Source organism: Melospiza georgiana, chromosome 5 (assembly GCF_028018845.1).
Source record: "Melospiza georgiana isolate bMelGeo1 chromosome 5, bMelGeo1.pri, whole genome shotgun sequence".
NCBI classification, from domain to species: domain Eukaryota; kingdom Metazoa; phylum Chordata; class Aves; order Passeriformes; family Passerellidae; genus Melospiza; species Melospiza georgiana.
This window is the reverse complement of record NC_080434.1, coordinates 7,113,722-7,133,031: the sequence shown is the minus strand read 5'-3', so window position 1 is coordinate 7,133,031 and position 19,310 is coordinate 7,113,722. Positions and strand designations below refer to the sequence as shown.

Here is a 19,310-nt window from a genome sequence, read left to right as displayed (position 1 = left end):
GTGACATGATTCTTATGCTGCCCAGAAAACCATTATATTCTAAAAAATTATGTGTGCACTTCAGGCTAAACAAGTGATAAAAACCTAATATTCCAAAGGTTTTCATTGGCCTACCCATCAGAATACCAGATATTAGTGTGGGACCAGTCTTCCTGAATTTATAATTCTGTCTCATGTTTCTATTTCAGAATTTATAACATAACTTCTCCAATATATACAACAATATTAATATATTGCAAGTGTTAAGTAGAACATGATTGTCAGTGAATTGCACCTATACTCTCTGAATGTAAGAACTTTTAGTCAATTACATCTATTTCCAAACTGAAAACCCCCAAATATAATAAGAAAAATAAAATACCAGAGCAATCAAAGTACTGAAATATTAATAAGATATAAGATTACCATAGTACAATAGCTAATGAAAAACTGCCCCTTTGTGGTTTTTTTGGTTTTGTTTTTTTTATTTTTAGCCTGAATAGAAGATTTAGAAGGATGAGAAATACATGCAAATGTTACCATTGGGGTAGAAAGGCTTCTCCTGTTTTGGAGGATTATTTGGATTTTTTTAAATTTGTTTTCTCTTTCAATGACGGGGGAATTTTGAATACTTGATGTTTACATCTAGAACGCACAATAACCTCTGTTACTCTGTAAACCAGCTGAAATGCCGGCCTCCATGCTGATCCTCTTGTCCCCTAAGGTCTGATGCCAAGAGGGTGTTAATACACTGAGATGGCAGCCTCCCCCCTTACACTGTCTTGAGCATGTAGAAATGGCTTTGCAATTGTCTTTTTAGAAGACAGACAAGATATAAGGAGATGTTTGCAAGCAAAAAGGTCTGTTTAGGCTCTGCAGAAACCAAGCCCCCTGGAACTTTTGAAAAGATGTGCTCAGGCTCTCCTGCGAACCAGCTGGGAACAATTTCTTGGTGTCAGTTCATGATACTATTCACTTAGACAGATTGAGCAAAGAAGAAGATAGCTTCTTCTTTGAAGAAAAAGAAATTGTTAGGAAAAGGAGGAGACAAGCAAAGACAAACTTCTGAAGGAAAACAAATAGGGAGAAAGAAGAATTTATTAATAGTCATGTACTACCTGCAAAGTAAGAAAAAAACCCCTAAGTAAAAGCCCAATGAGGTAAAAGAAACTGAAATATTCTCACTGTGAAGGGAAAAAAATACTAAAATACTAAAAAAATTTCAGCAGAAGTCCATGAGGAGTTTTTTCTAGACTAGGTTAAAAAGGAGTCTAACTTCTAAATTTCAGGTGGAAAGAAAATAAAACTGGAGTATAGAATGCTCAGCTAAAGTTCCTCAGGAAATGACAAGAGAAAGGATTAACAGTAAAGAAAGGATAAGACCAAAAATGACCAAAAATTATTTTTTATTAAAGTAGAATCAAAATACAATAGAAATATTGAATAATATTGGATATAGAATAGAAAGAAAACAGAGACTTTGATTAGGCATTTCTGGAAGAAATTTTGTGTGTAATCATAGAAAACATTTGCTCAAAACTAAAGCCAGATTGTAGTATTATATAAAGACGACATCATCCTACTACAATATGCAAGTTACATTCATATTCTGCAAGGGCCAGATTTTCTTGTTCTGCTCTGAAACAAAACTGATGTGACATAAGTACCCATTGGTTTTAATTTGTGATGTACAACTCTCTACAGCCATGCAGAATAGAGCCCTTGATCGTCATCCTCTACAAGTTTGTTGCTTCCTTCCTAGGAATGGAATGGTTGAGCACAGATTTCTTGCAGAACATCTAAAAAGCCATCAAACTAACAGAAGAAGAGCAAAAGCAGCACAAACCACATCTCTGTTCTGTGAATCCTTCTTGAAATAGGAGAAGATCCAGCATAAGAATTTTAGTAATCATGAAAACTTTGAGTCCAAAACACTGAATTTTTACTACAACCAACAGACAAGGCTTCTCCTCAACATTGTTTGGGGTTTTTTTGTAACCTCATTTTGTTCTGTCTAAAACTACTTTCATAGAAACCTTTTTAGAGATGCTCATTACAGAAGAGATCAGAAGCCTCCTTTGTCTGAAGAAGGCAAAAGCCCCACTGGAACTAGTTCAGAGTATTGTGATGACTTCTGGTGGAATTACATGATGGTTGTTGCACACTGTGGATATTGAATTTCCAGGCAATCTTCTGTAGCAGGAAAGTGTAAAAGATGTTGCAAAATCATATGGCAGGATTTGTGAGTGTTTCATTAGTACAACTACAAACTTGGAGACATGCAAAGTACATACTGACAGTGTAAGACTGACAGCTTGTTACTGTATGTCCAGATTGGGATCATAATAGTAAATTTACTCTTTTCAGTTATCCTGTGGAACAGAGAACTTGCTTTACATGCTGCATAAAGCATATTTAGCAATATGGGTATTACATATAAAGATACACTTTCCATTTTATCTGTTTATAAAGTGAACTAAGACTAAAGAGAAATAAAGGCAGTTAAAAAAGAAAAAGATATTTCTATGGAGATGAACCACCTATTGAGAAAAGGAAAATCACAAGACATTAAGTTATTATAGCTAATCTAAGATTCCAGTCAACCAGGAAGGAGAGCTACTTAACACAGTACTAAATAATACAGATGTCTGCTGAAAAGTAGGAGATTCTATTTGCACAGAAGAAGACCAATAAATTCTTTATGTAAGATCACTCTGCTGGTATTCACATGCACTGCTATGAATTTTCCAGATTATTCCACTGGTATTCTCATGGGGTGAATTTCCTTATTCAATTTCATAAAATGAGGACTATGTCTTTGCAAGTAATTGCCAAATCCTAAATTTTACTTACATAAGTTCTTATTGGTATTGCCTTTAATGGAATAAAGAAGACTGGACTACATAATATAGCTGAGTAGGTGGTAAATGTGACTTTTCAGTGCTTTATAATCTTGTAAAGGTCATGTTCTCAGGTGCTGTGATATTTTTTGTGGGATTTGATGCATCTGCCAATGACACCAGATCTAAAATTCTATGTTCTACATCTAATATTTAACATGCTGTATTTGTCCAGTTCTTCTATTTATATGTGACTCAGTTATTCCAATGAAATAAAAACTGTTCTCCTTAAATAACCTGACTCTTCAATGACTGGTGGTTCCTGCCAAATTATTATACCCAAAGAAGACACATGGGTCAAGGTTGGATATTCCATGCAGAGAAAACTTCATTCTTCTACACAATCTCTGTTGCTGTTTCCAAACATGCTATGACACAGGCCTGTCTAAGTTAGCAATTATTTGATAAAGAGCTTTATATGTGTTGCTTTCTGTAATAGAAATAAAACATAACATGTTCAAAGTTAAAGAATGCTTTTGTAAGAGATAAAAATGTAGAGGGAAAACCAGATTACTGCTATTGTGTATTAAGTTGATGCCTTAAACAGAATCATCACACAGTCTAATGCAAATATATAAATACCACATTTTTTATTAGCTGTCCTTTACTACAGGACACATTGTAATAACTCTCATGGTGTTCCACTAGTATAAATGCAGAAAGATTGATGCTAACAGTAACATTTTAGTGCTACCAGCATTTAACTTGTGATAGTAGCAAAGACAACATCAACAAAAAAAAACCACAGGAAATCATGACATCCATTTATCTACCTCTCAAAACATTGTTTTTTATCCCTAAGAGGGGAGATATAAAAGAATCTACACCATTTTTTTTTTGTTTTACTCGAAAGAAAACAGTTGTGCAGACATAGGTATATTACAAAACAACACTATCTAATAAACCCTGACTATACACTAACAGAAAAGTCATCAGCAAGCATCAAACTTGGCCACAGCAGTACCTGAAACACAGGTTTCACACGCGGAAAGGAAGGAAATTTTTAGACCTAGGAAGGTGGCACCAATACAGTGTCTATGCAACTTCCTGTAGAGAACACAGTGACAACAGAATTACAGATTGCAACTTCATTTCTTTTACTATTTAGTTTCACACCTTAAAGGAAGTGAATTTACAACGACATGAATTAGCTTTGACAGTAGTAAGAAAATGGGTTTAATGCTACTATCAGGGAAATTGCTTCATTTTCCACTCCAGGAGCATGATTCCCTTGTTCCATGGCCTATATATCACGAACATGTGACAGATGGCACTAACTGGCTTTGTGCACTAAAGAGAAAGAACTGGAAAAGGATGCTGTTGGGAAATACACAAAACATACCTTGTGCTGCTGATTTTCTAAAATCTTCTTTTGGAATTTGTTCCAAACACCAGAAAAATATAAAACCCAGCTCATGTGATACATGCTTGATAAGCACACGTCTCTTTCTGCTGACTTTGTAATGTTCTCAAAATCAGTGATTAAGTAAGAAAATCAAGTTATACCTGGTACTTTGCAGATAGTGTTCACTGCATTTTATTAAGTTATTAGGAGAATGACTGAAAACCACATTCAGCTCAAGCAGATGGCTCAGTTTTAGTGAAACCTACAGAGCTGATAAACTGACAAAGTCAGCAACATAAACCATTCACCTCTTGCAGTTAAATATTATAAAAGCAGTTTTCAGAATAATTTAAAGCATCATATGTATTTTCTTAGGCTTCCTTTGGATCACAAGGAAGTAAAATAACTTCTCTGCAGCCACTGAAACAATCCACATCCCAAAAAATTGCCTATGATTTCTGCAAATTCCTAAACAAGCATTCCTTCACTTGGTGGGGGAGTGGGTGGAGGGAAACAGCTACCATTAGAACAGTGATATGGTTGATAGTGAAAAAGTCTGGAACTGGAGGGAATGAAGCATCCCAGAAGTCATTCAGAAAGCAATATAATTACAGGTTAGTCCCAATGAAAAGGGCACACATTGATAATTCCAAATGTCTTTATAGCCATCCAATTCATAGAAGTTTAAAAATTACTGTCTAAAGAAAGATTCAGCTGTGTGATTTTTGCAGAAATGTTCTCTCCATAAGGAATACCTGTCTAGTCAGCATTTGTTCTTGTGAATTTGAACACATTTGATTTATATTAGCTTTCAAGTAGAGTAACTGTTTTACCTTTCTTCCCTGAAGAAACTAAAGTCAGGGTTTAATCCACTGCTATGAGAAAAAATCCTTTTAAAAAAATTATTGGCTTTTTTTTAGAAATTTTTGGGGTTTGCATCTTATTACAGGCTGAATTTTGGGTTGTATTTTCCCCCTAAAAACAAGCAAGTGAAAAAGCACTCTCTCTACTCTACCCATCATCTCTCTAGGTTGCCTCCATAACTTTGGAATTATTGACCATGATCATTCTGTGTTGTAACTTGGAAAGAAAATCATAAATTTTAGAAAATTTATGTAACTGACTGGCATTTATAGAATTTAATTGGCAGCTACAAAACTTGCTTATAGCTTTTAAATTACAAATATTTACCACTTGCCAATATTTCCACAGCAGATACGATATGCAGCTGTTATAGACTCCTTGAATTCAGACAGCAATCCAGGGAGCTGGAATGAGGGACCTGTCTTCAGGACCAGCACTCAGATCAGATCTTTTACTCCCCAGGGCTGTTGCTCTTGGCTGAATCCCCAAGGACTTAACTCTCCAAGCAAACTTTGCTGCCTATTGCAAGTTCTTCATTAATTAATCCTTCCCCAAGTGTCAAGGCATGTTGTGGAGTGTGGGCAGCCCAGAGCAGCCCCAACCCTGTGGCCAGGAGAGTCTGAGGTGAGGGTCTGAACCCCTCTGGCTTCACTGAAATGGGTCCTGGACCATGGGAAGGGTGAGGGGAGGCTCTAGGAGGGGCCAGGCAGGGACAGTCAGGGCTGTTGATGCCCTCAGGGACATCGATAAGGGCGTTTCTGAATGGCATTTTTTGCTCTAGGTATTTTGGCTCTTATTTTAGGCATTTAGAGAGTGTTTCAGATTTTGTTCATGCCCTCATCATGCCCTACTCTGTCTACAGGGGTCTGCTGCTTCTTCTAAATTATAGCCAGTAGCTGCATTGACAGAGAAAAAAGATATAGGGTGGCTTTATGTGAGTTGTGTTATTTGCATACAGAATACAATGCAAAACGTTAAAACTGCCTTTATCTCTTGCCACCCACATAAATAGCTCTCAGATTGGGATTGATTTTTATGCTGTATGACATTTAAAATGCAGCATGCTAATAAAATTATAGACAGAAGCCATAAGCATGATTAAGCAGAATCTAACCCACTTCACTCCACTGCAGCATCTGCCTGGCACATTTATCACAGAAGGACAGACTCCAGGCCAGCCTGAGACACTTCACAGCACTACAAGTATTAAGACCCCAAATGTGTTAAATAAACTTTAAAAAGTACAGTTGAGTAGGGAACATTGCTAGATTTTTTTTTATGTTCTTATAATTTTCAATCATAAAAACCTCAGTTTTGTTTCCATTTCAATATGTATTGTTTTAAGGATGTAGGCACTACAGCGTGTATTTCTACTTACATATTCTTCTTTCTGGTTTTTGGTCTTTCAAAAGTATGATTACTATAGAGCTTTTGTACTGCCAACAGTTAATCACTACTTGTGATGAAATATCAAGGATTTATTCTCCCTGCAAAATTATTTTAAAAGCAGTGTAATATCTAATTAAAAAGGTAGAAAATTAACATGTGCAAATTTTTTTGTGAGTCACACAATTTATCCAGTTCAAAGCAATTGTTTATCTGCTTTTAATCAATATATTTGCTCCTTCTGCCTTTAAGACATAAGTTTAGATATACCTTTCACAACTGAATAAAATCAAATTTCATTTTACAATTGGTCTACCAAAGAAAGGACTGGGTTTAATATCTCTTAAGGTAAACAAAGAAAACAAACAGATCCAAAAGCTACTTGCTAAGAAAACCAAATGCCAGGGGGAAAAATTACAAGTCCTTAATTTTTATGGTGAAATATATGCATTTGGACTGTATTCCCTGACTGATACTTTCACTTTAGCATGTGACAGAGAGAAGCTGAAAAACGTACTTTGAAGAGAAAGCATTGATTTGTGGCTGTTCTGTTCTAATAGCTTCCAAGGGACTAATAAAATAAGTTAGGGCCTAATAAAATGACTGATCTTTCATTCAGGATGACAATGAACCTTAGCCAACAAGTCAAGCCAGACTCATCATTCTAAATGACAATACAAAAAGGCAAAGCAGAAGATACATCTTCCCCTTAACTCAACATATTATTATACAAGGACATAAAAATTCCTTGATCCAAAGAAGAAATCTTTATTTGGTGTAGCAGTGACATACTTATTTGCTTCATGCTCCCTTCTGGCTACTAATCCCACAGTGAGTACACCAAAAATTTGCAGAGGAGCTTAGGAAAGGATGTTGATAACATAACCCAAGAGAAGTTAAGAAATTTCAGATTCCATTTCTAGCTCTTGTACAAACAGTGGTACCCAGTCAGATCAAATACACATATATCTTGTTCATTACTGTACGTCAAACAGTGAATATAAGGAAAGAGTAAAAGCAGGCAAGTCAACAGGATAACCTCCAACACTAGTCGAGCCTTTGTGACTTTCTGAGCTGGATAAGTCTGTGGGTATTAGAAACCATCAATGGATTTGTTTTTCATGATTATCCAGTCTTTCCTTGAAGCCATAAAAACTTCTGGCATCCATAATATGCAAATAGCCTTACAGTTTTGCTACAAAAAAAAACCAAAGAACTTGCTCCTGCTGAATCTGGTGCCTACTACTTCCCTCTGATACCTCAAATATTTTGTATTGGAATAGAAAGACAATCCAATCTTGCATGTCTTATTGATAATACTGTGAATTTATAGACCACTCTTGCAATAGTTCTTAATTACCCCCTTTCTAGACTGAAGAATTCTCCTACACTCAATTTTTAACCATGTATCTCCTGTTCTATAATTCTATAATTTTCTTTGCTCTCTTTGAGGAACCAACGTTTTATACAGTATTTATTATATGAATTAAAGATGGACTTATATAATGGCATAAGCATGTTCTCTGTTTCACTTTGATATTTGCACTTGTTGGTACTTGGTTTGTTTTTTGATCACTGCTAAGTCCTGAGATGTTTGTTGGGGAACCATAAGAAGAGGTCAATGTTTTTGATGATCAAATCACTTCACTTTTACAAAATATATTTATGAAAGAAAATAATTTAAAATTTAAGGATAGGCTTCTTCAGCTTTAGTTACAACCATTAGCAGCTAGGTAAGAATTTGAATTTCAAATATCTAAGAAAATCATGTCCTAAAGAGACAATTTTAAAGATACAAGAAAACATTTCATTTAATTTCAGCATGCAATAAACTATATTTTTAATGTAATAAATTTAACAAAGAGAAGTTGGTGCTCAGCAAAACAAATGTCTTCCAGAAATAGATTTTCAGGAATAGCAAGGCATGAAACCTTCAAAACAATTTAATTCTAGAAAAAACAGAGGCGACAGAATTTTGACATTTCAAGTGTCAGGGTTTTGAACAACTCCTTGGTTACCTCTTTTTTTTTGTTTATTCCCAGAATTGATACTTGTTGCAAAGGTCTGCTTTATCTATTTATAGTTTGTGGCCACAGGGTTTGTTTGTTTGCTTGTTTTTTAAATGCATGGATGCATGGAACAGATTTATCAATATTATATGAAGTAAATTTTAGTAATAAATAAATTAAAGCTGTGGGATATTTAATAGTATTACAAATTGCTTGTAAATACTAAAAATATTAACTTGGTCAAAACTTCATCTGCTAAGATGAAAATGGTTATCCAAACCATTTTCTTTATGATTTTCACTAAAAAATGTATTTTCTTGGGTCAAATTTATATCTCTTGTGGAATTTTTCAGCAGTTTTAAAAGGAAACAAGTAAAAACAGTACTTACAGGGTGAAGGCATCAATAACATCTCCCGCAGATCTTGTCATCTCGAAGTAGGTTTGCAGGATGTTGACGGTTCCTGAAAGTGCTTCATGCCCACAGCCACAGAACAGCGCAACTCCGGCGTAGAGCAGGATGGTGGCAATCAAAGACGCGTAGGGAATGCCCCCCAGGCATTTGATGCAACACTCGAAGCATCCTACAAGAAAGAAAGAAAAAGGTTATATGCCACTAAATTATATCAAAAAGGCAAAAAGAATGGTTTTCTCATGAGAAACACTTCTGAACATTAAAGACTGTAGGCTAAAGAGAGTTTAGGTCAAGTATAACAACCCGGACTGTCAGAAAACATGTGAAAGGTTAGTCCAACTTCTGAATTTTCTCACTTGCTACTCAACCTATTAAATGTAGACATGTCATCTGATTAACATGAAAGGTTAAACAGTCAGTTCCTCGCAGAGCTTTACGTTTTTGTTCAGAGCAGGTTACAATGTCAGTCTTATTCACACTTCCTGCTGGTCATCTATCAGATTGCTGAGAAGGAGTCTCAATAACAGGAAAATCACTAAAAAAATAAAAAATATTTTCAGTCCAATACCTTCCATCATCATAGGTTTATTCCAGTTTTTTTGGACATACACTTCTGACAACAGAATTGCTCCTGCCCACAACACCAATTCCTTGTGTACCACTCAAATAACTCACAAGGATAAATAAAAATTTAGTTGAATTTTCTCTCAATATATTTTACTCTGTGTGATGTTTGTTAAATGGAGGTAATTGCTCTTGAGTTCTAAAAGGCCAACTTCTTGTCCCGCCATCACAGTGTCTAAAACAATGCCCAGTTCAACAAGAAAAACAACATTTCTTCAGTAAGTGTGCTCAAGTTTCTGGCACTACCCTGCCTAGTTTCATGACTGGAGCATCTCTGACCCTTCCAAATCTCATCAATTCCATAACACCTGTTACATTCTGTGGCACCCTTCCTATTGTCTTCTGCAGGGACAAGGAAGGTGGGAACCACTGGTTGAGAGAAGACAGGCAGTGATTCAGTAATCAGAAGCGGTGTTTTCTCCTAAGCACTACCAGTTTATAGCAAAAAGGACCTGGATAGAAAACAAAGTGAGGCATACAGATTTTAAATATTTATACAGACAAAGACCAATTAAAAATGACATATAAGATCCTCAACAGATATTATGATTCAATATATTTTAACTTGTTTCAAAGCCTTTATGCTATGCTAATTATAGTACCAGAGATATATCAAAAGAAAAAATCCATTCTTTAATGACAGTATGTCTACTTTTATTATGTCTAATTCTCAAATGTAGCTTCTCTATGTAATTTTAAATTTTATATTTTAATTTGGTATATTTCTATTTACTTTAGCCTAGATAAGTAAGTAATAATTTCCTCTGTCTGCTAAAACCTTTATTTACCTACATTTACTTTTGATTTACTTCTTTTAATGAACAAATATTAAATAGGCATATATATGTTTAGCATTTATATATGTATATAAATTTGTATACAAGATTTCCTGAAGAGAACAGTTTAAGCCATTTTCAAATATGTACACATTTTACCCAAATAGAAACCCCCTGCTATTTTGTAAATAAAAGTAATATTATGGAAGGCAGTATTCAAATGGCTGGATAGCTCCTGGGGAAAAAATATAGTATATTAAACATTGAATATACTAAATACAGAAAAGACAAAATAATAGCCATGTATGTATGCTAGTTGTACAAAAAGAGAAAGAAAGTTATAGCTTGAGACTACTTTTGTTTAACACCAACTTAGTGTATCAGAGCCAGCTGTGAAACACCGGAGGTAAAATGTGCAAATCCACACATTTAAACTGCTGCCAAAGTCTTGCTGAGTAACCTGCAGTGCAAGTCACCCACCCGGAGCATTCCCCACACACTACCAGGGGTGTAACACCTTCCAGGCTTTCAGGTGAGAGCATTCCATCTCCCTCCCTGTCCCTGAGCAGCTTGTCCTTGCAATTCCTGCCATTCCCCTGCACTGGCAGCAGGCAGCTCCCCTCTTCAGCAGCACAAGGCTTTGGATGTTCAGGGATGGGTGAACCTTTCTTTAGTGACAAATTACAGGGGTTTTGTACCCGGGGACTCTGGGCTTTTCATCAGTGCAGGATCTTAAGAACAGGCTGCAAAAATTTATAAATTCTTTTGGAGTAGCTAAATCTGCATGCAGATAACTGCAGGAATCTCTTAAAACCTCTTTGGTCCTGTTTTCTAACATTATCCAGCTGTGATTAATTCTTCAATGTTTAAAAGACTATACAAATACTAAAAAAAAATAAAAATCATTCACTGGAAAATCTTTGTCTTAAAGGCAAAAATCCTAAGAAATATATATTTGAAATAAATTCATTGAACAAGAACTACAGGACAATACTTAGTTACTTGACATCAGAGTTTATCACGAAATGCCCATTGCCATTTTCAGCACAGAATAACAGCAGGAAAAGCCTCAGAAAACTAATACCACTGTACATCTTTGACATTATATGAGAAAGTAAAAAGAAGGGGAAAGATAACAATAGGGTAATAACAGGAATGATGTATGAGGGCTTGTAAAGCCAAAGACAAAAAATAGCATAGACCTAAATATTTTCAGGGACACATGGACTTCAGGGAATGTTTCTTGATATTGCAATGGCAGGTGCAGGGAAGAGGAAGAGAGATTTTGTAAAGATTTCTTTTTCCCCTTCTGAGAAGAAGTGGAAGAGAGAAAGTTATGTGCATTTTCTGGGAACAGCAGGCTGTGCATTATTTCCTGAAGCTGCTGCACCTCACTCTCTAGGTCCAGCTCACACTCAGATGCCACAAATTTGGATGTCACCAAAACTCACAGTCATAACCCATATTACTTGAGCTTTATCATAGTGAAACAATGTAAAAGTGGAGTAAAATGGCATAAAGAAGCAAAAACAGTATAAATGATAGATGCCATAATGTACAATCCAAGGACAAATTTAATCCAAATATAAATCAGTTTTTTTCCTCCATCGCCTCAAAATTTGTAAAATAACTGAAACTAATTTATAGTTTGTGAAGTGTTTCTATTCATCTCTCACATTCAAACTGTTCATGTTTAGAAACCTTTGAAGGAAGCTTTTATTGGTATATTTCACCAACTCGAGGTCTTCTCATTCATAAAAAAATACTGGGAAAAAATTAATTCAACCACGTGAAATTTTCAAATAAGCATATATTGTCAAAGCCTTGCTCATTTACTCCACTCTTCTATAGCCCTACTACCTTTCTCACTGCTTACTTAATGAGTAACTCCAGAGTTTTCAGTGCTGTCAAAGCAACTCCAAACTAAAGAAAACCAGTGAATCAGCATTATGATTTTAAAATGGATATTACACATCATTCATACACCACACAAGGCAACGTGCTACAGGTAATATCTGCTCCAATTCTTTTCTTTCAATTGTTCAGAACATGCAAATGGCTGTTTAATACCAGAACAATGGAAATGCTATTTTACCCTGCTCAGTGATATTGAATCACCAGCGCAGAGTGTGACTCAGCTGTGAGATGTGTGTGGATGCCTGTGTGAGACAGGCAGTCATTCACCTCTCCCAACACCCTCCTCACAAGGCACTTAACACATACAGCCACAGAAATAATTACTAGGAAAGATGAAAAAGATTCCATGCTCCTTTGATGTTTGTTCTCATCTTCAAATGCAGTTTTCAGTACTTTTCAAACTGTTCACTCTGCACAATACACTTGTGCTATATAATTCAACAATCACTGTTCTTATTTTGCTTATGTATACCAATATATTTCTTTCAGGTAAAAATCCAAATCTTCTGGGGCCACATGTCTTTACCAAAACTGCAGGAAGCAATTGAAAACACTATCCTTTTTTGTGGTTTTCAACATGAAGGCCTGTACTGTTCTTTTTTTTCCTCGATTTTTTAAAAATCATTCCATAGAGAAAATTCAATCATGAAATAAATAAAACTCCAAATACTGACTATATTCACCTATCAAAACACAACATATTAATCTTGCATTACATTATTCCAATTCCAGTCAACAAACATCTCACAGACAACTACCTTTTTGCTCCTCTTAGTACAATTATTACTGTCTACACTAGACATATTCTAGATATAGATCTCTAAACTTCCTTATACAGGCAAATCTGTGAAAATCTCTTCTAGTTTCTAGGGTTTGGGTGTAAATATTCTATCTTCAATTGCCTAAGCCAAAAATAAGTTGACTTTCTGTTTATACAATCTCTACATTAAAAAGGAAAAAAAATTAGATATTGAGCAGAAGAAGAAATTTTCCCTGTGATTTAAATGTAATTATGCCCACAAATTGCACCACCACAATTATTTCTTTGTTTTTGTGTTATGATATGTGAACTCTTGCTCCTCATTGTAGATCAGGACATATACACTAACAAATAAAACGCTCAATCCATTTCTGATCAGTGTATTTAAAAGAAAAAAAAAGATTCAGGACTTACATCTCGTGCCACTTCTGTCTGTGAAAGTTAAATCAATGACATCAAAACCAGTTTCAGAAGGCTGTTATGCTACTGCCTTTTACATAAATAGTTAAGAATACCCATTCACCCCAGATATTAGCATGAAGAAAATCAATGTTAAAAATATATTAAAACTAAACATAGAAAATACAGAAGGATATTCTGGTTTTGTTTTTTTTTTCATCATTTCCAACTCATTTGCAGCTGGAATTCCTAAATGATTAATCGGAGACAACTACACATCCAAAGAATTACTGATTAATCACAGATAATTACCTCTCTAATGGGACCAAGTACCCTGAAGAACATACAACATTCTAATAACATTTTTCTTAAATTACTTTTCTTAAAGAGTTTTCTATCTAATATTAGAAGACAGGACAGCAAAGTCCAAGTAAAATGCCAGACAACTACATACACTTAAAATGGAAAACAAAATAACAAAATCCTCTGTGTCTTCCTTGACTGGCCAGGCATGCATTTTCTTCCTATCTAAATTTGCACCACTTGTCACACAGCTTTCATGGCCAATCAACTCAAATACAGTTTCACAGCCCCATCATGAAACATGAAGATTTACTTCCGAATTCTGTTAAGCGAGACTTAACCTCAAGTCAAGCTACTCTTATGTAATATTTTAATTGATAAACAGAGCCATCAAAACACAATGTATTGAACAAAAAGCAACACTTTTTACTTATATCTGGTTCCCTCAATTACTCAACATGCAGCATGATTTCCTGATCTGAAACTGGACCCCAGGACTTCACAGTATAGCAGCAGGGAGAAGCAATCCAGCTCCCTCAATATTATCCCAAGAACAGAGGAAGGACAAGACATTCACAATGTGGTTTTATAAAGCTGAAAATGAGGTGAAGCAACATTTGGGAATGAATCATCAAAGATTATTTCCAAGCCCCTGTACTTTGGCTTGGAAAACCTGCTCAAGAAGTGCTGCATGCACAATTCCATGTGATTTGATCCCAGGCTCATTAATGGAATACATCCCCACTCTGCTCCACCCTCTCCCATCATACAAGATCTACAGGAAACTAGACCAGTAATGCTAACAACTGAAGTTGTTTCTTGGTCTTGTTCAGGAGATTATTTCTCATTTGGATTAACCTCCTATAAGAATGCTTACAATTACAGAATTACCTATCTAACAACAAAAAAGCAATTTTACCACAAAATTAATTCTGATATCCTGACTACTATGACTACGGTGGAAAAGTAAATTTGACATTGAACACTTGTAAGAAACATGATATGTAGAAAAGCAAGAATAAACAAACACTCCAACAAACACCAAAGGATTTTAGGAAATAGGGAACTAATTGCATGAAAATAAATTAAAAAAAACAAATATGAAGGGTATCCTTTTACACATTAAATGTGTCATTTAGTAATGTATCATTACTTGATCTACTTTGACTTATCTGCACAGTGTGACTGGATATTAGCAAATCAGATATCAACTAATACTGAAAATGAAAATGTTAGTCCTGAGGCTTTTACAGTCATTCTGCAGTTAATAGCTGCTTCAGTTACTGCACTCAGCATGGGACCAAGGCTAAGAGGAATCATAAAGACTTTTTCTTATTTAGATGCAAAATGCCTCAAACTAAATTGACATAATAAACACTGTGCATTGTAAAATCACTATAATGTGTGTTTGTTCATGAGAGTCCCACTGGCCAAGATGACAGTTTTCAGCTGTGGGGATATAGTCTGGTTATGCTGGATTTTGGAAGCAGCTCCCACAAACCCAGCCCTTCACCACATCACTGTCCTCATATTGCCTTACATTATAAAAAACATCCCAGAAACCACCTCTGTGGACTGGTTAGGATAACATTGCTGCCCAGGGAATTATACGGAGGATAAACAACTGCAACTTGCAGCCAGAAACTGCTCTACAACATCTCACACAATTCCTTCTTTAACTAAAAAGCAGCAAAACATTACCTTTGCAACATCCATCCCACCTATGCCCTGATTCTCTGACTTAGAGAAATGTTCAGACATAAAAAGATATGACTTCAGATATTTGAATGATACTGGGATTATGTCACTATGGACATCCCAGGTCCACACACAGATATTCCTCAGTGGCCCCAGACCAACAACAAAAATGATCATTTTGCAGCATAAAACCCCACAATTTTCCATATTATTTAGTACTACATTTTGTCTATAGGTTGATACAAGGATTTTCACTAACATAAAGAACCAAAAAAAAATCCTTCTAAGAGGTTTCAAAACAAAAATGAAAAGAAAAATTTCATAATTGTAATAAAGTGGTCTGGAAATGCAGCCTAAAGAGCTAAATGTGTATGTCAGGAATTCTTCAGTGAAAAAGAATTTGCATCTTTATTGACAGCTTTAAGACGTGGTGTTTTCTTATGTGGCTAAATGCTGAAATACTTGAAATTGAAGCAATAAAGGTAAAATATTTGATCCTTCAAAATATTTTGAAATGAAGAAAATGTTCAAAATGTTCTCTGTAGTCATTAAAGAAAAAGGAATAGGGTGGTCACAGTCTAAGGAACATAATTGAGTTCAGCTAAGTTTTAGCTACCAATTTTGAAGAAAAATTGAAATAAACTGCTTCCTTACTCTATCCTATAACAATACAAGATTGCTCAGTACTTCTACTAGGAAAATATATTGTTGTAAAAACTTTTCTAAACTGAGCTTAATTCTTTGAGAAGTTTGTTAGAGATTTTAGAATTCCAATACCAGCCTAGGTCAGTAGTCCAATGTAAATTAAAGGGTTTCCTGGAATGCAAGCAGATTTTTATTTTCAAGTTTGTAAAACCTCCTTTTAGCATCACCAATATTTTTAGAAGAGAAAATTGTGCAGCAAAATATTTTTTTTCAAAAAGGAAATTACTAAGACCTTCAAAAACCTAATTTAAAATTCATTTATTAATGACTTATTTATGCTTAGTGCATATGCAAATTTTAAAGTTATTTCTTGCATGGTAATTTTCATTTGAAATATGGGGAGCTGGAGATTACATGGTATTTTAATAAAATACAGTACATTACACAAAATCCCTCCCTCCCTTTCTCATATGGATGCTGTCTTGATCTCAGTAACAGATAACAGTTCAATCTGAACAAGGGTAATAGAATTAGTACATTTTTTTACACTGCTTAATATTAGGTATGATTTCATCCAGAACTGTCCCTTGTTCTTGTCTCTTGTTCCTTGTTAAGCACTCAATACTCCAGTTCAATTTGTAATGTTTAACAAACTGCACTCATGACACAAAAAAAAAAGTAATTCAGCAAGCTCACTAATAATCATGGCACCTCCTACATCAGAAATGTAACTTAGATTTGCATTTTCATCGCATTGAACACATTTCTTCACTTATATTCAAGGCAATTAAATCTCAAATGGATTGCCTATATAGATACCTAACAATTCACTGTGCTAATGCAGAGTTAGAGTAAAATGAAGCATGCTACTTTGCCAATGAGAAGAAATATTGTTTCAAGAAGCCTTCATCTATAACACTTAGCTATTCAAAGAACTATGTTTGGGAAATCCACCTTGCCAAGTGACCTATAATATCTGTGTTACCATCAACAGATATAACAAATTTTCAAAGCCAAATCAAAGATGTATTTTATATTTGAGTTAAATTATATTAAAAATAGATTTTTCAGCTAAGTTTAAAGACATAGCTAACTTAACAAAAAATTATTTTAATTCTCATTGAAGCCCAAAGCATGACAACAAACAGCAAGGAAGAAGAGATCCGCTCTTTCTCCTAGTTTAGGAGTCACACGTGTACTAATCCCAAGATAACTAACAAGCTTCTCCTCTTTCATCCATCTTAATTGCTCTTAAATCTAGAGGGGAAAAAACCCCCAACAGGATACCTATAGCCTTTTTTCCTAAATAACTGAAATGCAGTTTAGGATAGCTGAATGTGGATAAATACACATATATATTTACATACACACATACAAAAATCCATTTTCCATCATAGTGGACTGTACTCTTATCAATAATCAAACAGCTTGTAGACTTCCCCTGCTGCACCAAAGTACTCTACCAAAGTATTTGTTGAACTTGGATAACTCTCTAATGAATGATGAGAATCATACATTAATGAAAGAGAGCCTGGAAGCAATACACCTGATTAGCACCTTTTGGCAAAATGCAGATCTAAGTTGTAATGACATCAGAGAAACAGTGGCTTGGCAGTAAAGCCTCATAATGAGTCATGATCAAAGGCTTAGATTCCATGCAGTGAAGGTAGATTCCAAGCTTTAGCAGAGGCTGCACAATACCCTGAAAAGCTACTCTGTATTTCTTCCCGACTCCATGACTCTCAACAACAAAGGGAAGCTACCTTGGATTGATTTGAGATACTTTTTTAAAGCAAAATGCCTCATTTGCTTTGCCAGTCAGACAGGAAACTAACCTTTTCATCACTCTAAGGTTCTTTTTCTTTGCTTCTTTGATGGACTGGTAAATGATCATCCTGCATGCTTCCTTTAAGGTACCAGTGATATCTTTCCCAGCCCTGTCAAATGTAATTCTAAGAACTAATTTAAGCAAAAGCTCCTGGCTGCACACTCCACAGCTTGTCAAAGAAATTGGCTCAGCTACTATTTAGGTACCTACACAAGGCTCTATTTAGTAAGGTATTGAGAATGTGCTTGGCTGAAAACCTGTGGCTTGTCCAATTGACTTAAAATCAAATTAACACTGCAACTAATAAAATATACAGAATATGATGTAGGTATCCAGAGCTAGATGACATTACACCAGTTGATATGACACCTTCATTGTTCCACACTCATATGAAAAATATTGCATGTGAGATATTTATGAATGTCCATGGTTCTGTTTATCTGTGCCTAAGGGGGTATTGCTTCTGGTGAGAAAGAAACACGCTATCAAGAAAAATATTGGAAAAGAGACCTGTACATGCTTGGGAAGATGGATTTTATCAGTATCAGTATTGCTTGCAATGTAAACCAATGTAATTTTTCAGAAAAGTATAAATTAAAATAATTTCATTATATAAATGCAAAAATGTATACATTCACACCTTGGACAGAAATGAGTACTCCTGTTTTGGACACTGATGATTACAATAATGTACAGAACACTGTGTTGTGATTATCTGCTATAGTGTCTTCAGTACATTAGGTTCATTGCTGTTTAATGAGACAGATCTCAATCTAGCAGTTAATAAGTATTAAAGTTACTGACACAGAGCAGTCACTGCTTAAGATACAAATCATTCAGGCATAACACAGTCAATCTTCATAATCTTAAAAAAACTTTATGGCTGATTTAACACAGACAACATTTGTCAGCTTTAAAATTGCTCTAAAGCTAAAGGGACAGGAATAAAACAAACTAGCTTCACAAACATGATACAAATAATGAAGATGTGGGTCAGTTAACTCAAAGAGTTTGCCCATTACATGTTCTCCGCAGATCATGTGTCTAAGATTTGTACATTAAAAAAATTAAAATTTATTATTAATAAATGCTTTATATGCATATTACATATATCAATACTGCATAGATGATGATGGAAACAATTACAAGTTTTTATTGTTTGATTCAATTGAAAACAATAACTTGTAACACTAATTCCATGCAACACTTACTACTCTAACTATAAAGTGAATGACAATGCCATGGATCATAAAACCAGAAAATAAGTATCCTTTTCATCTCTCTCATCCAGAGTTCATGGAATCAATCTCTCAATTATTTTCCTTCTGCCTTGAACAGAATAATTTCTCCCAAAGGAAAAAATACTATGAAGTATGTACTGAAATATAATTATGCATTATTTTTTCCTCACTCACAAATAGGTTGAGTTACACTAGGCTTTAAGTTACATATTTTTTCTTCTTT

General features: G+C 34.9%; 1 protein-coding gene across 1 annotated transcript in view; it reads right to left on the bottom strand.

The window, feature by feature from the left end:
* Positions 1-19,310, bottom strand: part of GPM6A (glycoprotein M6A) — a 115,214-nt gene that overhangs the window by 28,757 nt on the left and 67,147 nt on the right. Inside the window, exon 2 of the mRNA XM_058024019.1 lies at positions 8,873-9,065. Within this exon, the coding sequence (XP_057880002.1) occupies positions 8,873-9,065 (193 nt within the window). The remainder of the gene's footprint in view (positions 1-8,872; positions 9,066-19,310) is intronic.